The 19,796-nt window shown below is 46.2% G+C and overlaps 1 protein-coding gene across 3 annotated transcripts; it reads right to left on the bottom strand.

Annotated features, from left to right (window-relative positions):
- Nucleotides 1-1,282: 1,282 nt before the first annotated feature.
- On the bottom strand, nt 1,283-19,186 carry ADAMTS13 (ADAM metallopeptidase with thrombospondin type 1 motif 13). 3 transcript variants are annotated; one of them, XM_065853628.2, is made up of 26 exons: nt 18,780-19,182; nt 18,403-18,469; nt 17,281-17,564; nt 16,940-17,081; nt 16,424-16,563; nt 15,583-15,666; nt 15,373-15,497; nt 14,480-14,626; nt 14,016-14,150; nt 13,326-13,476; nt 12,776-12,880; nt 12,167-12,318; nt 11,985-12,048; nt 11,309-11,435; nt 10,955-11,103; nt 9,513-9,633; nt 8,878-8,958; nt 8,423-8,604; nt 7,867-8,002; nt 5,916-6,045; nt 5,202-5,406; nt 4,417-4,723; nt 4,016-4,162; nt 3,378-3,554; nt 2,847-3,031; nt 1,283-2,563 (listed from the first exon to the last, which is right to left on the bottom strand). In XM_065853628.2, exons 1-26 carry the CDS (start codon nt 18,852-18,854, stop codon nt 2,405-2,407), a joined length of 3,777 nt encoding a protein of 1,258 aa, XP_065709700.1. In that variant the 5' UTR covers nt 18,855-19,182; the 3' UTR covers nt 1,283-2,404. The 3 variants fall into 3 exon arrangements, with proteins under 3 accessions (XP_065709700.1, XP_065709701.1, XP_065709703.1); XM_065853629.2 differs by having other exon boundaries at nt 16,424-16,560; nt 18,780-19,181; XM_065853631.2 differs by lacking the exon at nt 3,378-3,554 and having other exon boundaries at nt 18,780-19,186.
- Between the last annotated feature and the right edge of the window lie 610 nt (nt 19,187-19,796).

Genomic DNA, 19,796 nt, shown 5'->3' with positions numbered 1-19,796 from the left:
CCGGCGAACGATGCGGTGCCGTTATCCGGTGTGTGCTCAATAAACGTGAATTTTTGCATTAACGTGAACTGAACACTATTACAAAATTCTGCCCTCAAAATGAGGGAAACACTCCCCTCAATCTGGACGGAATCAGGTTTTCTCCCATGGAAACGAGCACAGAAGCAGGGCTTTGCAAGCCAGAGGTGTCCCAGCTGGCAACCTGTTACCCAAACAAACGGCACAGGGAAACAGCTTCAGTTCTCTTAAATTATTAGGTTGGTGCAAAAGTAATTGCGGTTTCAGACATAGTTTAGCACTAGATTTAGGTTATGGTTGGACTCAATGATCTTGAGGGTCTCTCCCAACCAAAATTACTCCATTTTAACTATTGCTATTATCTTTCAGATATATTTAGATTATAAGCCTTTGTTAAATACTCCAGCTTTTTTACAACATGGTTGATACCATTTAACAATGTACGGCTCTGTTTAATCAACAGGGCTACCCTAAAACACCCTGAGAGCAAAGTAAATGTAAGATAGATAAACATACTTTCAAAAAAAGTGTAAGATAATACACATATTTTAAAAACAGATTTTTTTAAAGGATGGCAAACATGAGCAAGCATTTTTTATACACGTCCACTGGCTAAAAACCTTCCTAGCCACAGATACTCTTTTGAATCAGCTTACGAACCTAAAACAATACCAAAAAAGTGCAATGCAATATAAATAATAATATACGCAATATAAATAATAATATATAATATAAATAATAATAATAATATAAAGACAACAGCTGCATTTTTTGTAAATTAACATGGAGATACAGTCAGTAACCAGAGCCTGTCTCCGCAGACTGGGAACTCTGCATAGCTGATCTGGAACAATATTTAGCAGTGAGACTTGGGATCCATAGCAGAGTGGGAAGACAGATCCCATCTGCTAAAAGGTTACAAAAAAAGGATTAAGAAAAGGATGTCTTTTCGTTAACATCTCCTGTTAGACAGGAAATGAAGGCCCGGTGCCTGCATCACCCACGCACCGCAGCGGGATACCTGATATAACCAACTCCTTGAGGATCTCGCTTCAGGAATCTACTTTCTAGCTCTTCCAGGAATGGAATGTAAATCTGGAGGCTGGCAAGCACAAAACTCCAGGCTTAACCAGAACATTTAAAAATAAAAATAATTTAAAAAAAACCCCACGCTACTAAGATGACAGAAAAAAACTAAGATTTTGTGGTTGTAAAAAAGATGTCAGAGGATTCGACTGAAAGAAAGCAGAAGCAGGGTTAAAACTGCTCAGGCAGAACCATTTATTGAATCCAGCGTGAAGAGCAAGGGCAGATGTGTCCAGCCAGGCTCCAGGTGCGGAAAAGACCCCTTAAGCAGTATATTGTGATTTTGAGGAGGATGATAGATTTGGACCAAAGCACGGTGCAATGTTTAAGATATTAAATGTTCAAGATATTAAAAAAAAAAAACACTTAAAAATGTATTTAAATCAAACATGACTATTTGTCACCGCTCTAAAATACCTCTTCCTGCTACAACTTGTATCGTGCAGTCTCAACAATCTCTCACTGCACAGTTCCTGTGAGATGAAGATACAAGCAGATTAATAGCACAGCTACTGTTACTATCTGTGTAAATAAGTCTTGGCACTAAACCCATCATTAAGAGACAGAATTGCTTTATTTTCCCATAGAAAAGAAGTACTCGTATCACTGTCATATATAATAGTAGAACCACAGAAGGGGTGGTGGGGAAGGGAACCTCTAGATATCATTTAGACATCAGAGCCAACTGTCACCAGGGCTTGACCAGCTCAGTTGTGCCTTGGTCAACATTCAAGGACGGTGGTTCCATCAGCTTTTCTGCACTACCCTCCTGGGCAAAGAAACTGTCTTGCCCTCATACATCTCTGTTCTTCTTCTTCTAGCATTTTTTCCTCGTACACATCTTCACCTTCCTTATAATATTCCAGAATTTCAACAGGCCTCAGTTTTAAGGGGCATTCCTTTAACAGCTAAACCATAATCGTGGCTACGTGTGGTATACAGAGATTTGTAACAGGGCACTGAGAAATTAAATGACTATCCTAAATGGTCACAGCATATCACAGAAGCAGGACCTTGAGACTTCAGTGTCCGAGTCACTAACTGCAGACACATAAACTGCATTAATACCAATCAACATCGACAGAAAATCTGTTTGAGGGCTATTTGCTAAATATTTGGTAGTTACGTGTCTTTTACATAACCTTTATAAGTACCGAGATCCCAAAGGAATCAGTAGGTATTACTGCTTTTGCTTAATAGATGGGGAAGCATTTGCAAAGAGATTAAATGTGACCTCGAGCAGTGGACGGGCAGCAGTCACTAACCAGCCCACAGCCTTACTCAGTGGCCCCGGCCCCTTTTATTTGGGCTCAATAGCATAGTATTCAGCCCAGAAACTGGTTTGGTAATCCTTAACATTCTCATGAAATTCTATTTCAGCTTGGCTTCCCGTTGATTGCCAGAAGAATTGTTGTTTCCCATGGAAAACCATCGTCTTCATGGTGCTTACATCGCGGACCTGCATAAAGCAAGACCAAACCATTATATCACAGTAGCCTACAAGTGAGGTACCGACAAAACACTGGGGATTGCAGATTGGGCCCTCAGGGGGAAAATCGGCCCTATAAAAAGTTTAGAAGCAATACAGCAGACGTCAGTAGTGCTCATCCACATTTACATTAACAGAGATCAGAGCCTGACCCTCTAGGATTTGTGATGGGACTTTGCATCTGGATGCAAATATCTAATGAGGAGGTGGGTCTGTTTCCATCCAAATCATCCCCTTTAGGGTTTCGACTCACCAGGATGTAATTAAAATGCGTCTGGTTGCTCTCACTGCCCAAGTCAATATTTAGGGCACGGATAGCGATGCGATGCCGAGGAGCCACGTTGATGAAGGTCCGACACACTACTTCTTGTCTCTGATCAGGCAGTTGCACAGGATTCACTATTTCACCGTGGGGACCGAACAGCTGCTTGTCACAGTCTGAGAGTTGGGAAAGGGAGCAGAAAAGAAAATTATTTAGAGAAGTGTCCAGCGTCTCCAAGAACGAAATCATTTAAATTAAACACAGGCAGAAAAGTTTCTCTAAGGATTTTCATCTGGGAACCTCCGAGCATCAGCAAACACCTGCAGCGGGCTTGCCTTTAAAACAGAGGGGTAGTCCACAAGTAATATTCATTCCAAAACTCTTCAAGGAGGGGCTTATTATCTGCTAAAAATGAAGCAAGGTTTCCATAGATTTCCATAAGCAACCACTACCTGTGGAACTCTGTAGGCCTCGTCATGGGTGCCTTAATGTAAAGCCATAGAAAAGCTTTCAGTAAGATACCTTGGTAATATTTTTTAGTTGCAGTTCTGCTGTTGTACTGAAGAATGACCCCATTTCCTGGCAGCGAAACGCGCTGTTTCACAATCAGCGTGTTCGTTCTGGAATTTATCAGTGACAAAGGGAGGTTCCTGCAGCCCGTCCGCCACATCATTCGCCCAGAAAACAGCACTATCTCACCTGGAAGAGATGAGCACAGCAACTAGAAACATTTTTAAGTAAAACGCCACAACCTGTCCTATATAGGTCTGCAATCAAGTAATTCCTGCATCTTGTCCCTATCTTATCAAAATCTGTCACGAAAACAGTCTAAACTCATCTAACTGTACTGATTCCAGCAAGAGGGTACATTACAGAGAGAGTCAAAACAAGCAGCTTCTTTAACCCCATAAATTCATTTCAACCAATATCTATCAACAAAAGAGGTGAGAGTCCATTATGCAGGGGAAGGAAAGACATCAACGTCATTTAGCCCTGCCTGGCAAAGACTTGGTGGGACAGAAAAACTTGTAAAGCCATTGCAGAGGTTACACAGGTTCCAAGGCAACAAGAACCATTCAGGACACCAAAAGCACACGGGCAAAGGTGGTGCAGGTTTCCCAAAAGGGCCAGTTTCGCCCCCAGCACACCCTGGACGGTACCTGCGCTGCAGTTGAGGGAGCTCTCCAGGACACGGAGCGTTATCTCCTCCCCAAGGGGACGTCCGATGGCCACGGTGCAGTCGCTGCTCTCGACACCCGTCATGTTGATGACCCCCGTGGCATTAAGAAAGAGTTTTCCACAGACACCTGCACAGCAGACACAGATGAGAACCACTTCCAGAAGGAAGCAGAAGAGTCCCAAGTCAGAAGAGCTTTGGGAAGCCCAGGGAAGGGAGTTGTTGTTCTGAGCTGATGTAACATGGACAGGTCATGGCTTGCTGGAAGGAACAGCATGGTGTCCCTCCTAACCCATGCTCCTGTCCCTGTATGGCAGCGAGGTCACCACAACACAGCCACACACAGTGAGCACCATCTCTACGTTTTGGCATTGTCCTCCTCACCTCCACCGGTCTCTGCCTGCTCCTCAGGCACAACTGGCACAGCAGATGGAGGAAGATCCAGATTCTTGTATCTCGCCTCTTTGGCAGTTGTGGCTGTTGTCGGCAGGGCTGGTGTCACCATCTGCAGTCCTGCTCCATGGGACTCGGTCCCCATCACCTGCTCAGGACAGGGCCCTGTGGAGCAGCCGCGTACCACAATGGCCTTGGGGAAGTGCCTGCAGAAGACGGGGTTCACCTGCTTACGGGTTAGCGGGTTGAGGCAGAAATCCTGCCGTGTCTGAATGCCATTCCCACACGAAGTTGAACACTGCAGAGGAAGAAACCCACAGGTCTTTTTACGCACGTTTCAGTTGATATTTAGAAATAAATGCATTTATTGGCATGATCCTAGGAGTTGATCTTTTGTTCACTGATGCTGTTCTGTCACTTGGCCCTTTAGTGCTCTGATGGCCCACCTCCCAGAGGATCTTCCAAACTATATCTTTGAATTACGGAACCACTTCCCAAAAACTCCAAAAATATCTGCATTCCAGAAGAAATCATGTCAAGGACCATCTTCAGACTGCAGCCAAAATCTGAGCTGAGAAGCATGAGAAGCAAACCTACGCCTGCTGAACACTGGACAGTGGAAAGGATGGAAAACACATCCCTAGGAACAGTTTAGCATTTCTGTGGGAAGTAAACGTACAAGGTGGAGGTGGTATTTCTCCACTGCCTGCCTATAGGAACGGCTATAAAACCGCTGCACTAGACACCAAGTGCTGCATCTGAACAGGAGGAGGTACCTCTGTCCACTCGCTAAAGCTCCATTCATAAGAGCACATTCGGATGACACAGGGGACACTGGTAAGGGGCTTCTCTGCCACAGGACACAAACGCTCCTCCAGCAACATCTCCTTGCCTTGGTGAATCTGCACACAGGTGACCAGCTGAACAGCTAAGCCGAGCCCACAGCTGGAGGAACAGGGCCCAGCTGGAGTTACCTTCCATCTGACAGAGGACAAGGAGGAGAAAAATCAAGTTAGTGATGAATCCCCACCCTCTACTACCTCTCACTGCAGAAAATGCACTGCAGCTCCCTCATCCTTCCCCCTTTTTGCTTCTCAGCAGCTTTCTTCACCCCTCTGCCTCAGACACTTTGCTTCCTACAGTACTCACAAGACAGCTGGCAAATGTGTCACTACCTTTTGCAATTATGGATTTGTTTCTGCTTCCCCAGGGTAATGAGGGATCAAGAGTTTTCCAGTTTTCCCCGGACTCAAACTCCAAAGACTTCACTTAGTTCTGCCTGAGAATATACCAGCCCAGGAAAGACTCTCAGCTAGTTTGCCAAGCACGGATCAGCGCTACTGTTTTTGCAGCTGGCTGTGCTTTCAAAGCAGAGGAGAGGAAGATAACATCCTCAGAGTAGCTTGACCCCTACTTTACCACGTCCCTGGAGGCAGAGAGAGGAAGGAAAGGCCTCTCAGTGCCCCCTTGTCTCCTGGTAACTGCCTTACCTTGGCGGGCAGGGACTGAGATCGCAGATTTCCATCCTGCTCTCCGGCTTTGGCACTGGATGACAGTTTTCTTCTTGGGTTTCTTCTTTGGTGTCAAAAGCCACACATATGTACTGTAGCTGCCTCTCACCTTGAATGGGAAGAGATCTTACTGCATGGCACGTGTGCAAGGGTTGGAAAATGATCATTGTGGGTCTCTTCCAACTGAGGATGTTCTATGAAAATAAGCCAAGCGGTGCCAGCTGCACCTGTGTGTACAGAACAAGCAAACTCTGCCCAAGCCCCACGCACACTTAATGCACTCATCCCCACAACTCTGGAACACATTTTGCTTTACCCAAGTTACCTGTGTAGGAAAAACGACATATTTGGGAATACAGCCTTTCTAGAAACACACAAATCCCTTATTTCTGATACAGCTTTTCCTCAAGAGCTTTAAAGCGACTTTCCAAGATGAACACCCCCAAAGATCAGAAGTTTGACAGATAATCTGCTGACAAAATTGAAAGATCACTCTAAACTGGCCGTTCGCAAGAGCAAGGATATGAATCGTAATTTGGTCCAAATTACTTCTGTGATCTTGATGTCTGACTGATGAGGGGCAGGTTGCTGAAAATAAGTCCTAGCAGCCAGCCATTTTTAAATGACATTCTGCAGAACTAACCACGTTATATCATCCCACAACCTCTGCACCCAGAGAGCAGCGTGCCAATGTCCTCCAAGGGATCATCAATATCCACAACTACGCTGGGGTACTGGGAGAGAAACTGCGGACATGTAGTGCCTGTGGCACACAAGAACTGAAATATTCATCAACTACAGCTCTAAACAAGATTTTTAACAATATTGAACCTAACGGGCAAAGCAGGTGAAAATCCAAGCTTAAAAAATTTGCAAGCAAAGCAGTAACGAGTCTCCTTTGCAGTGAGTGAGCTCCCACAAAGAGAAACCAGCATTCCTGCACCTCGAAGAGCATGACCCTGAGAAGCAAATGTCAAGAATCAATCAGCAATGTTATCTTTTCACTACTCTCCTTGTTTTCAAATAACGTCTGTTGGCAAGAAGGGCCTGAGCATCACTTGGAGCTCAGGATGCAATTTCAGCTCAGATTCTCAACTTTCTGTTATTTTAAGTCCCAGATATTTTTCCCTTTGACTGCATTAGTTGGGAGGCCCTAGAGTGTTTCAAGTTCTTCACTTCAGGCTTTCCGCAACCGGTTCACCTGAGGAATCTGCTGGAGAAAAGCTCTCCAGACATAACTAGTCCTATAGCTTCACTTGCATAAGTATTCATTAATGTATTTTCTCAATCCTTATCATAAAAGTCTTGAGAGGCTTGCCAGTGTCATCTGTATTATCTGGTAAACAAGATGTCAGACCGTCTACCAGAGTGACCTGCTACAATCTGCATGACGGTTTCTTCAGGGAGACAGAAAGGATTAGCCATGGCACAGGAATAGAATTCTAAGAAGGAAGTTTCATAATTAGCTCTGAGGCTTTAGTGAGACACTACTTTGGTCTCAGACTTTTGATGTTTAGCCAACTTCAAATTACAGTCTTCAATAACTGAAAAATCTGACAAAATCATTTAATCTTAAAACCACAAGTTCAGTTAAACCCTATTTAAAAATCCTCTTCACGATCAAACATTTTCACTATCATTTTGATGATTCAGCTCATTTGCTGGTTTGCTAATTTAATTCAACAGCTGTACCACGCTTTTCTTTGGTTCGGTTTAACACTGTCAACTGCAGCTCACTTTCAGCAATTTGCTATTAAATCCAGTCCAGTTGTTTAATAAGTTCTAACCAAGTATCTATTATTGATGACACATTTCTCTCAGTCAGCCCAGGAGAGCCCGTGGGGTCAGGATCTGGGTGATTACCAGCCAGCATAACTAGAATTACTTTTCACAGAGATCTGGGCAGAAAGACCGAGTATCGCTGCCTCACCTTCCCCACAGGTCACCGAACACGGCCCCCGCTGAGGAATCCACACATAGGTCAGATTCTCTTTGGGAACAAAGTAGCTGAAGGTGATGTCTGGGTTGGTGGCATTGCCATATTCTTTTGCATACCTTCGATAGACCTGGGGAAGGAAAAAGTTGTGGTCAATGCATGAATCAGCTCTGACTCATTTCTTAGGATGGAGATAAGAGAAGCTGGTCCCCCTTTTCCATCCAGCCCTGAGCCTCAATGCTACAACCCTCAGCTCTTGCCAGGTGCACTCAGAGTACTCACTGTGAATTCTGCGCACAGAGCACTGACAAAAAGATTAAGCCAAAGGAAAGGTTTAACTCAGTAAGCTCATCTCCCAGACCTGCAGAAAGCCTGTAGGCAGCCAACCCTCAGCCTTTCGCAAGAAGAGCAACACTCTTAGTGAACACCATCTCCAGTGGTCCTGGACACAGAGCCTACAACACCTGGATTCTGCACTGCAGCAGAGCTGCTCAAACTCAGCCCGGACAGTTCCGACTGGCCCCTTTCCAACTCTGCTATTTGAATTTACCTGTATTTCAATTTCTTCTTGTGTTGGCCCATCCACATGGATTTCCTCCAGGCTTGGCAGGTTGTCCTCGGTGAGGAACACTTTGTATATGATCTGGCTGTCTTCCAGAACTGACGGGTAGGTGACATTCTGGGAGATTTTTCCTTTTCCAGCAACTGCATACTCTCCTTTCACCTTAACAGCTAGAGGAACAAAAGCAGCAGTGAGGTTAAGAGATAACATGTGCTCACCAGAATCCCCCAGTGCTGGCAGCTACAGACTCCCTGTTTGCTAGAAACCAGTTTGATCTAAGTCAAGCATCCCAAAGACCGTGGCTTCCACCACTTGCCATTGGAAAGCATCCCACAAACAAATTGCAATATCAAGACATTTCCTCCCAATTCCCATTTTCTTGTTTTCACAAGCCTGTTTTAGTCCTGGCTTGTTGTCCTTCCTCTCCTTTCCATTCAACTCACCCAAATGTGTGAAGAGTGGTTTCCGATTGGTAACATGGACCGAGGTGGTGTTGTAAGGCAGGGAGAGAAACGTAACGTACTCTGGAAGGATGGAAAGAAAAGGTTATACACCTAATATAAAAAAATCAAGGATGTGACAGCTATGACCAGCAGGCTAAATTCACACTGATCTTTGCTCTATCAGCTTGGTGTGATTACAGCAAACAAAACTGAACCCAATCCTGTGTCCTGTTCTCCTCTCTCTCTTGTTCTTATTATTTTCCCTGCTAGTACCTCTATGTGATTCTGCAAGGGCCAGGTCAGTTCCCAAATGGATGTTTAACATCTCAGGAAGCATCTGACATGGCCCCCAGCTCCCAATCATTTGCTGGATTTGCCAAATGGTTACATTTCTGGTCCGTGTCCAGAGAACTATGACCAAAACTCTTCGGGCACAACAGCTACCTCCCTGCTACAGATCTTGGCTGCCTTCTCTGATGACAACCCAAACTCCATCACCATATCCTCCACGAAATAACATCAAGCAGGAGCAGAAACAAGTCACATACAGAAGATTAAGAATGCTGAATACACGTACAAATATGCAGGATATAAACAGCACCGTAATGTTGAGCCTGAGGGTGAGGACCACACACCTTTAGCATTTCCTTCTGTGTAAGACCCGCTCACTTCGGTGCAAGTGGTATTATCACCCCCACAGACCTTGCAAGAGTCCATCATCTTCTTGGAGTCCACCTGGCCATCACAGCCGAATGCCTGAGCAGAGGGGGAGTCTGTCAAGAACTTGCCTATTCCGAGAGGAAAACAAGCCAATCAAAGCAATATTGCCTGGATTCCTGAAACTGCCTTTTTCATTGGTAATTCAATTTGAGAAGACAACATAGACAAAGATGCATTTGTACCTAGACCTACCACTGTACAGCAGTTTTAGGTGAGAGCACAAGTTTCATTAAGTGTCTGGCAATTTCTTTCCCATAAGAAGCAGCCCAAAAAGATTTCTCTGGTGACCTAAACCAAAGGCTCTGCATTCCCTCTCTTCTACAGACTCTTTCTGGAAGGGGAGGAAAAAATGCCCAGGAGAACTGTAAACATGAATGGCAGGTTCGAAAGGAATCTTTAGCTCCCTAAACCCCAAACCCAAACCTCGCTCACATCCTTCAGCCTGGTCTTCAATCCCACGGAGCTCAGAAAGGAGATTCTATCCTCATTCCCACGAACAAGACTGATTTACACAAAGCTACAGGAGGATCTCAGCAGGCTTAGCAGCAAAACATGTGCAACTGCTGAATTTATGCTAGAGGCACTGATCCCAGGCTTTGGATGCTGCCATAACATACATATTTATCACAGAACAGTGGAGATCAGAATAGATTATGCCTACACCCTCTGCTGTTCATTAGGTGGAAATGCATTACAAAGCATTGGGAACATCAGGATAATGAGAAAACCATAAAATTTTACAAGTGTATTCTGGGAATGTAAAGAAACAACAGAAAACATACAACCAGGTCAGCATTGAGCAGTTACTAAAATGCAGACAGTGCGGGGGAGTTTTATTCACGTCCATCACGGAAGAATGCCTTTCTCACGTCCAATACAGAAAAAAAAACCCAAAAGTTTCGATTAGTGATGCTTCAACAATCAGTTTCCCAACTTACAATTCCCCGGTTTTACTCCTTGTTTTGCCACTGCCTCGCTGTGCTCAAATCACGGAACTTTTCTCCCCCAGACTCAGAATTTTGTAGGGCTATTTGTACCACGCAAAGTGAACGGCTAATGATGTCTCCTCAACGAACGCATAAACCAATTGCTTCTTGAAGCAGGGATGAACAGCCTTATGTACTTACTGCATAATTAGCAGGATGCCTTATCTGGAGGGCATTGGCATTGGATGCACTGACAGAACAGTAGATTTGTTGGACTCCATCCAATAAGCTAAGAACAAAACTCTCTTCTTTTGAGACAAGCTCGCTCTGCTGTTTGGGACACTGTGGGTTTTTCCCCCTGCTTTAAGCAAACTGACTCCTTTGGGGCAGATGATGTGTCAGAGGTTCACCTGGAATCCCCAGTCACTTACTCTGCAGGTTCCCGTTACACACAGACTGAAAGCCCCGCGGCGCTCGGACTCATCCTGCTCACATCTCGTTCCATCGATGAAACTGCCCTCACGGCTCACCATGAATTCGTTGCCAACAGCCCTGCACATGTGCTTGCACAGCAAGTCCCCTGGAGGAGGCACGAGAAGAAAGGAGTTTCACTCTTTCAGAAAGGCATGGGCTGACCGTTAAACAATGGGAAGAAGTCAAAAGGATCTGACAAAAAGTTTATCTATGTTTCAGTTGAAAAATAATCAATGAAATAGCTTTTTGGCGTCGAAGTGCAGACAGGTCCATTTTCACAGGGAAACCACGGTTTCTCAGCCCGTCCTTACCTTTGGCAAAGCCAACAGCAGAAGTCCAGTTATAAAAGGATGGTGCTTCTCCAGTGAGATACAGTGGCTTTAGATTTGTTGCTGCACATTGTTCAGCCATAAAGTCCTGCTGGGTCACTGAACAGGCCTATATCCCAGAGACAATCGTACGGGTAACGAAAGGCAGTTACTGAGCACAGAATCCCAAAAGCATTTTACCCACTAGCTAAAGGCAGAAAATGGTGGCTGATAAGTAAAACACCAAAACAACTCTGAATAGAGAAAACCAATTTAAAGGAAGGCTGCGGGATACGCAGAGAATTGTGTTTGGAAGCTGATATCTTTGCTATTTATACAAAATAAATGGCTAAGGAAAATAGGCACAATATCAGAATGTTCCTCTGAAGAAAACTATCATTAAGTGCATCACTATTTTCTCAGTGTCTGTCCTGTTGTGAAGGCATAGAGAAAATGCTTCATTACACATGAACAATGCGATTAAATAATCCTGCTGTCTTCAGACACAGCGGGACAAACACCTCTCCTGTTGTCACACAGATGGAGGCTGCACACCACATCTTCAGTCCTCCTTCCCAGAGTAGTCAGCTGTGAGAAGCGTGGTCCCAAACCACACTGCTCTCCAGGGGCTGAACAGCGGTAAGAAAACAAGCTCAGAAGATGTGATGAGCTCCACTACCTGAGTATTGCACATCTCCACCTGGATGCTGGCGCCACGGCATTCCTGCCCCCCAAAAGCAGGCCTGGAGATGACAGGAAAAGAGAAGAACTCAGCGGCAGGTTTGTCCCAAGCAAAGAGCACGACTCAGCCCCCACGGCCCTGAATCAGCCACGAGGCACCGCAAACTCCCCAGCTCTCACCTGGGGTTGTTGCAGAACCGCTGCCGCAGCACAACTCCACCTCCGCAGCTGCGGGAGCAGGAGGAGAAGGGGCTCCAGACCGACCACTGCCCATGGACCACAGCCATGGGGTTCAGTTCTTCCAGAGAGCTGCACTGGCCCTTGAAGCACCACTAAGACCAAGAACATAGAAAACTGTCAGCAGGAACCAGAGTAAACCCAGCAGGGTTGGGATCTACAAGGGCGGCACAAGTCCCCATGTTTTTGCAGGCCAGACTGTAACAAAGAATCCCAAGATGAATGAGGTAGCTTCCCACAAAAGCCTAGAATAGTCCCCTTCCTAATAATGGTCTAACGTGAGGCTGGGGTTAAAACAAAGAGTTGATAGGTCATCTCAGATGGAAAGCCAAGCCTTGGAGGAGAGCTCAGATATCAGGCTATAGATCTGCAAACTAACTCCAGAGATGCAGACAAGGTGGAAACAGCAAGATCAGCTGGTACCAGTTTGTGAACTGGAGTCCCTGGCTGAGGGACGGGGAGTCCCCTCCGGCCACCGACGATGTCTTGCTGTCCAGTGAGCTCCACAGCACCCACACCCACTGCTGATCATCAGATCAGCAGCCTCCTTACCTTATTGATTCCACACTCAGTACCATCCAAGAGGGGAACAAGAAGCCGAGTACAGCTGGATTCGTCTCCCGGTTGTACATGGCATGAGAGAACTTCACATATGTCCTGGTGTGACAAGAAAATCAGGGAGTACAGGGAATCACTTGGGCTCATCAACACAGCAGTCCCAAAAGCCGCTCAATCTAAATGGTGCATGTCACAGATGTTTGGTTTCCTCACAGGTACCCAACGATGCAAACAAGACTCTGTTTCTCCCACTATTAGCTGAAGGAATCCAATAAACTACAGCTCCCTAAGACAGGACCTCGAGTAGGTGCACCCAGCACCGCCAGGCCCCAGTTTGGACAGAGGTCTTTGGGTACTGTGCAAACCTTAAAAGGTGATGGAAGCATTTTTAAAAGCCTTCGAAGGTTTGTTCTTTGCCAAGAAGTCTGTGCCAGGAAAGCACCTTCCATCTCTTTATAATACGCCCCCAGCTCCCTTTTCCTGAATCTTGGTGCCAGAACATTTCCCTGCTGCCCCTAGCAAGCCAGACAAACCTTCTACCTACAACATTGCTGTCAGCAAAGGTGCACGCTGTGGCAACGCTCCCAAAGGCTATTTTACACTGCTCATCTGCTCCGTAGTACAACCCAGGCTTCCATCCAGGGATGCTGCCGTCCATGTCCGGCAGGTCATTTAAGCAGTTTGTTTGGCCTGTGCTGATAGAAACATAAGAAATATCACTTTCCCAGCTGTGGGCAGTAAGGACAACGACATGTTTGCAAACTTGTGCTGAGTTTCATTTAGGGAGTTGGCTGTTGCTTTCCCAGACAACACATGCTTACTGTGGGCTGTGATGGATTTAGTTGCAGCAGCTGCCTGGAGATTCTTGCAGTTCCCTGCTGCTGAATTTATAACAGAAACCCATTCCTGCTCTTCACCCAGCCAGCTCACAGCCCGCAATGCTTGTTTAAACCTAGATGCTCCAACATTTTAAATAAAACTCCCAGGCTGAGCTAGTGTCTGAGAAGTTCAATGCAGCCCAGGCACGTTAGTCACTAACCAAAGTCATTTCCAGATACTTGATGCAAAAACTGGGTTTAACCTCAGCAACAGACACAAGTGATAAGAAATACATAACAGCTCCTCATTTTCCTTGTCATCCTAATTTATTCCTTGTCATTCCCTGCCCTCTCCCAAGCTCCCAGCACAGGGAAACGCTCCCGCAGGGGCACACAGACCTGGCCCATTCCCTTACCTGACAAAGGCCAGGAACTCCTCCCGGCTGCACTGCGACCAGGTGAGGTCGATGCTGTTGTGGTTCCCTGCTGACCCCATGATGTGTCCGCTGCTGCTGCACCGGTTCCCCTCACCATCGTGGGGGATCCCCAGACTGTAAGAGAAGCAGCACAGTGCCCTGAGGAGAAGAAACCCCGAGGCTGGGTTCCCTCAGAGCCTCTCAGAGCAAGGGCTGAGCTCTCTCTGCAGCCTTTCCTTCTACTGCTGTCACAAAGGTTTTCTCTCCTCTTCACAGTTTCTAATTATCACAGAGTATACAGGAATATAAGAACGGCAAGGAATTCTTTCCAAAAGTTTGGAGTAATCTATAGGAAACCCCCTGTTATGCCAAGAGATCCTTTTCCTTCTTCTGAATCCTGTAAACTGGGGAATGTTTTTACCCATATAAAACATACTGGGCTGCTCTGGGGCTTTCCTGCTGACCTGTGCCCAATCTCGTGGGCTATGGTGATTCCAAGGTCAAAGCCGGTGTCCTGGGTAATAACACAGCTCCAGAAGGAGGAGCAGACTCCCCCTAACTGAGTTACTCCACGTAGCTCCTTGTTCCCATCAGGCAACTCCAAGTCAAACCTAAAGGGAGACAGATACAGAGGAAAGAGCGAAGAACCACTGCAGCCAATAAAGTCAGGTCTAGACATTCAACTGAATTTATTGGCAACTTTCTGATCTAACTTTGCCAGCTACCTAACATTGCTTTTGACACACGGAGCTCCCTGGGGCAAGATCATAGCAGCAGGGTCCCACGAACATCCACTGCTCAAAATTTGTGGTGATTCTTCATTAAAAAGTCCCCATGAGCCAAGACAAGCAGAACAGAATAAAATGACCTAACCCTGTTCGCAGAGCAGTATCATCATCTCTTTGAGGAAAGAGCCCCAAAACAAAGCCATTACACTCCAGAAAAGTTCATCCTCAACAAATTTAGCCAAGGCAATTTAGAGCAAGGAGACTGAAAGTCAGACAAAATATCTGAGTCAGAGCAGCACTAGAAATCTCCCACAGAAAACACCAGTGGGTTTTCACTTCCAGTTACTGTTCGACGTTTCTGCCCACAAAAAGCTGCGGTGGGTTTGGCTGTGGTGCTCTGGCTGGCTGGTCAGTGCTTGGGGAATATTCCAGTTCCTTCAGCAACTGAAGACACAGCACTTCTGACCCACTGCATCACACCAGGGCAGGAGATCAACCCCAAACAGGAGCATCAACCTGCTTCCAAAGATCCTGTGATGCTGCTGGAAGAGCTGGTGTAAATCACTGTGTTCACCAGGGCACCATCAGCACTGTCCCCATCCCCTCCCAGGGCAGGGGACCCTCAGTACCTGGTGATGTAGAGGACAATGTCAGCGTGCTGGGGGTCAGAGTCGTTTTGGGGATTGACCTTCTTGCTCCACTCACAAACGCTGATCAGCGAGGAGGTGATGTTTGTGGTGATGTTCACCTCTGTCTAGAGCAAAGGCACATGGTGGCACCTTTCATCCAGCTTCTAGCAACCCCATGGGCAACACTTGAACGTAGTCCTCCCTGCTTACCTCTGGTTCTCTCAAAACAAGCATTTGCATAAGGTGAACCCTGAAATGAGCACCCAGCGAGGCGTCTCTCAGCAGCTCTGCCCCCTGTTAAGAGACAGAAAGGATTGGGTAAAGACAGCACCGCAGTGACTCCCACTGCCTGTTCCCAAAAACTGGGCTGCGTTCACTACAAACTAAACACACCTGGTAACCATAAGGGGCAATTATAAAGTCATGGGGAAGCACAACATTAAAGTATGCACTACAAATGTAAATAAATCTGTCAACAGATGAGAACTGTTGTTAGACTTGTCAGATATTCCGAAGCAAAGAGAAGAACCTGCAGGGAAAACAGTTTCATGGGGTAGGAGAGCGAATGCTAAACACCTTTTTGCAACACACACACAGAGAAAATGCATAAACAAATGCTTAACAATAGCAAAGGGAGACATTTAGAGAAATTACGTAACAGAAATAAAATGTTGAAATGTGAAATGTAAGATTAATTGAGTGGATCTTGCTCGATCTCACTGAAAGCACCAGGGACCGGATAAGGCTCTGGTGATAAAACTTTTGCTACTGCATCTGACATGCAACAATATTAGTAATAAAATGAAGATATATATTTTCTACATGGGCTTTAAACTACAACCCAAGAGCTTCTAAGATTCAGTTTTCCTTGTACAAGGCACAGTTTGCCATGCAGTGCCAAGAGAAGCAGTGAGGAACACCCTGCACATGAGCTCCGTATGGGGAGCAGGTAACCACAGCCACCTCAAAAAATGCCCCCACAGAGGTACCTCTGCTTGTGACACCATGAGCTCTGACACCGGGACAACAGTCCAAACAGAAAGCTACTCACAATGTTCAGGTTGGCAAGAATGTATCGCTCCGTGTCCTCTTTGTGGTACAAGTAAACATCTGGACCTGCTACGACCATCAGCTCCAGATGTTTGACAGCTCCCTCAGCCCTCTTCTGCAGGCGAGAAGGAAACCGCCCTGCTGAGCAGCACAAACGGACGTGGGGAGATTAAAATGCAAGACAACATTAAAAGTCCTACAGATCCACTCCCTACAGATCCTGAAGAACTAGAATAACCAGCTGGAAGACCACCCCTCCTGTTGCTTGCTCAAGTTTCCCACTTCTGTTGGTTTCTTTCCCTTGGCAGCATCCTTAATAACACACTTATGCTAACGAAAGAACAAATGCCTAAATGAAAACACACTAGTTACACCTCAGTGAGGTGAGAAACATCTATCAAGTATGTTCATATATTTGTAGGTGCAGATTTTTCCTTTGAGCTCATTCAACCAACCCCACTACCAGCAGACGCTTTCCCAAGCAGAACGAGCAGGGTGTCCTCTCCACGTACGTTACCTCTTGCTGTATTTTCCTCTCTTGTGGCACTTCTGAAGAGAATGTGGGGTCTGGAGAAGCCAAGGTCCTTCAGCAGGGCCAAATCTTTGCTTCTGACAGGCCTGATATGAACCTTTTCCTCATCTGCAATGACGACTCCTTGCTAAAGGAGAGGAAATGCCATCTCTGAGTTACTCCAAAGACATTTACTACCAGTGGAGAACTGCGTGCCATATCCTTCCTGTTCCTCCTTTGTACTGCTCAGATTTATTAAATGAATGGTTCACACATGTTTGGTGCATCAAGCTGCAAACACACAAAGGCTGGAAACGCTTGTGAGAATGAGTTCAGCACATACTCACCAGCTGCCCTTCGCAGTACGTGACTCTACACTTCGCCCCAGGAGGCTGCAGAGAATTTCCACCTGCAAAGCAGTTGCCCGACAATCGCTTCAGTAAGCCAAAGGAAGAGTTCACCACTTGCTTGCTCACAAAGGAAGAGGAAAGGAGGGCATGGTCCTCGAGAAATTCAAAGGCGTAGAGTTCTCCCCAGGCCTCGATGGAGCAATGTTGGACCCGACAGGACATGAGCCCATTCTGCTCTTCTTTACAAGGGCAAGTTGGCTCAGCAACAACAAACTCAGGTACTGAAAGAAATGAAACCAGATCAGAACAAGAGGAACAGTGAAGAGGAATGATGATACACAGAAAACAAATGTAGTGATCCATCTTCCTAGGAAAAAAAAAAACTCTCTAAATGAGAACTGTGGCCTTTCGGGGGTCATCATGACAACAGTCAAAGAACTTCTATACTCTCATATGTTCCAAAGTGAGGATAATCTGATTGGGAACAGACAACAGCTCTGAAACTGGCTCCTGATTTATTGGTGTTTTTGCTCTCTCGATAAGGAGAATGGTTCATTTAACAAAGGCTGACACAGTCTTACTTCCTCAGATGTTCAGTATTACTGACTGAGCATTATCATAATCCAGACAGGGATGAGCACTAGGTGAGCTCACAAGTAGACAACATCCTTGCTTTAAGGATTTGAGAATTTAAAATGTACCTTTATTCTAAACTACCATCAATCCAGACCCAGAATATCAGTCTCTCCATGTGTTTATTTTTAAAAAAAAAAAGAATTATCAAGTGCATTTAAAGCTATTCTTAGTCCAAAGCTGCCCACTCAGAAGACCTGGTTCTGTTAATTCCATAGAAAAATACCAGTACGGAGAACAAGGACCGTGGGAGAAATGTGCAAAAAGATCTATCGTATCTCCTTCAACAGATGTTAAATACTGACCCAGTTCTTCAACCGCTTTCATACTGAAACACGGATTGCCTCACTGAGTAATGCGAGTCAGAAATGCTAAATGCTTGTCGGATCGGGGTTCATTAATAAGCGTTCTTAGTATTATCAAATGTACAGGATTAGAAATAAACTGACAGACGTGTTCCAAGACCCAGGAAGGAGCCCTGCGTACCATCAGACACTGAGCTGGTTCCAAAATAAGAGAAAACATCTTCTGCATCCAAAGCGCCGAGAAATTTCTGCAAGAAGAAGAATAGCCTCACATTTTTTTAAGAAAAACAAATGGATACAAGACCATCAGTTAACTGAACCTAACCTGGAAGGAACGCCAGCGAACAACTCAACAAGTACCGACGCCAAGTTCTCATGGCTTTATTTTGCACTAAGCATGGGCTGCACAACAGCCACCCAGAGGAAACAGCTTTATCTTCTTGATTAGTGAGGCTGGATGGAGTCTGGCTTAGAACACGTTGTGTCGTCTCTTCTCTTTTTTTCCTAGAAATTAAAAAAGTCTTCCTGGAAACTGCGTTTTCTGGAGGTCAAACTCACCTCTTGGAAAGCCGACGGCCAGCAGAACCCCAAGGGGAGCATCATGAGCGCCCGGAGCGTCAAGCTGACGATCATGCTGGAGGAGTCGCAACCAGCGCTGCGGACTCAGCGCCGGCCCAGGGGTGATTAAGCCGAGTTTTGGCCCGAAGCATCACGTGGAGCGGAAGGGGTCTGAGCAAACAGGGGAGCTGAGGCTCTGGGAGAGGGGCAGCCGGGGGAATGTCCTGCAGCCGGAGGCTTTACAGGAACAGCTGGAGGGAGGGAGGGTTTGCGCAACGTTTGCAGCTTCGCTGCAGCCAAAGAGCGCGGCGATAGCGAGCGTGGAGCCAGACTGATACCGACGAGCCGGCAAAAAGACTCTTTAGCGCTGTTTGGAAAGTGTTAAAAGGCAGCACTTTGATTACAGGATCGCCCTCTAATCCAGCGTGCGCGTGATTCGCGCCTCTCGGTGTTTATTACAGGCGCCTGTTGCATATTCATTCGTTTCTACCGCTTAGTGAATGCGTTAAACATAAACTATTTACATAACCCCTCCCTTTGCCGGAAGCCTTTCTTTGGCATTCAGGAGTCTGCATCAGGGGGCTCTAGTGGTCCCCGGGGGTGTTTGCAGCCTGGTCCCCCCCAGTGTCGGCTCCCTGACCTGATCTCTCGAGCACACATGGTGTCATTTTGTGCTGCTACTCAGCAAAAGTCATCATTTCTTCATTTAGTAGAATATTCCACTTTCCCAGCTCGCAAGCCTCGTGTCCGGTCTCTGCGGAGCTATTGCTTCTGTGTCAGGTTTCTGTTACATTAAGCCTGGTCTTGCTATATTAGGCTCAGTCTTAGCTTAGGGGTTTCCACAAGATTTTTGTTCCTCTTATCAAGACAGACAAGGGCCGATTTACAGGGGAAAAGCGGCTTCGTGCTGTGCAGCCTCACAGCCCCCACACCTCGGCTGTGGCCCTGGGGTGAACCCACACGCACCCCCGGGCTCCCCCAGGGCGGGTCCCGCAGCCGGAACCCAAGCGCGGGTGT

This window comes from Patagioenas fasciata, chromosome 20, assembly GCF_037038585.1.
Source record: "Patagioenas fasciata isolate bPatFas1 chromosome 20, bPatFas1.hap1, whole genome shotgun sequence".
NCBI classification, from domain to species: domain Eukaryota; kingdom Metazoa; phylum Chordata; class Aves; order Columbiformes; family Columbidae; genus Patagioenas; species Patagioenas fasciata.
The sequence above is the reverse complement of the archived record's forward strand: the minus strand, read 5'-3'. Positions and strand labels throughout refer to the sequence as shown.

What these genes read in the sequence shown, in the direction of transcription:
- ADAMTS13 (XM_065853628.2), bottom strand. Translation starts at nt 18,854, where the DNA reads ATGATCGTCAGCTTGACGCTCCGGGCGCTCATGATGCTCCCCTTGGGG. An exon ending in CGTACTGCGAAGGGCAGCTG is followed by an intron (nt 17,082 to 17,280) that starts GTGAGTATGTGC and finishes CCTCTCCTTTAG; the next exon opens with CAAGGAGTCGTCATTGCAGA. An exon ending in GCAGGCAGAGACCGGTGGAG is followed by an intron (nt 4,163 to 4,416) that starts GTGAGGAGGACA and finishes TCTGCTGTGCAG; the next exon opens with GTGTCTGTGGAAAACTCTTT.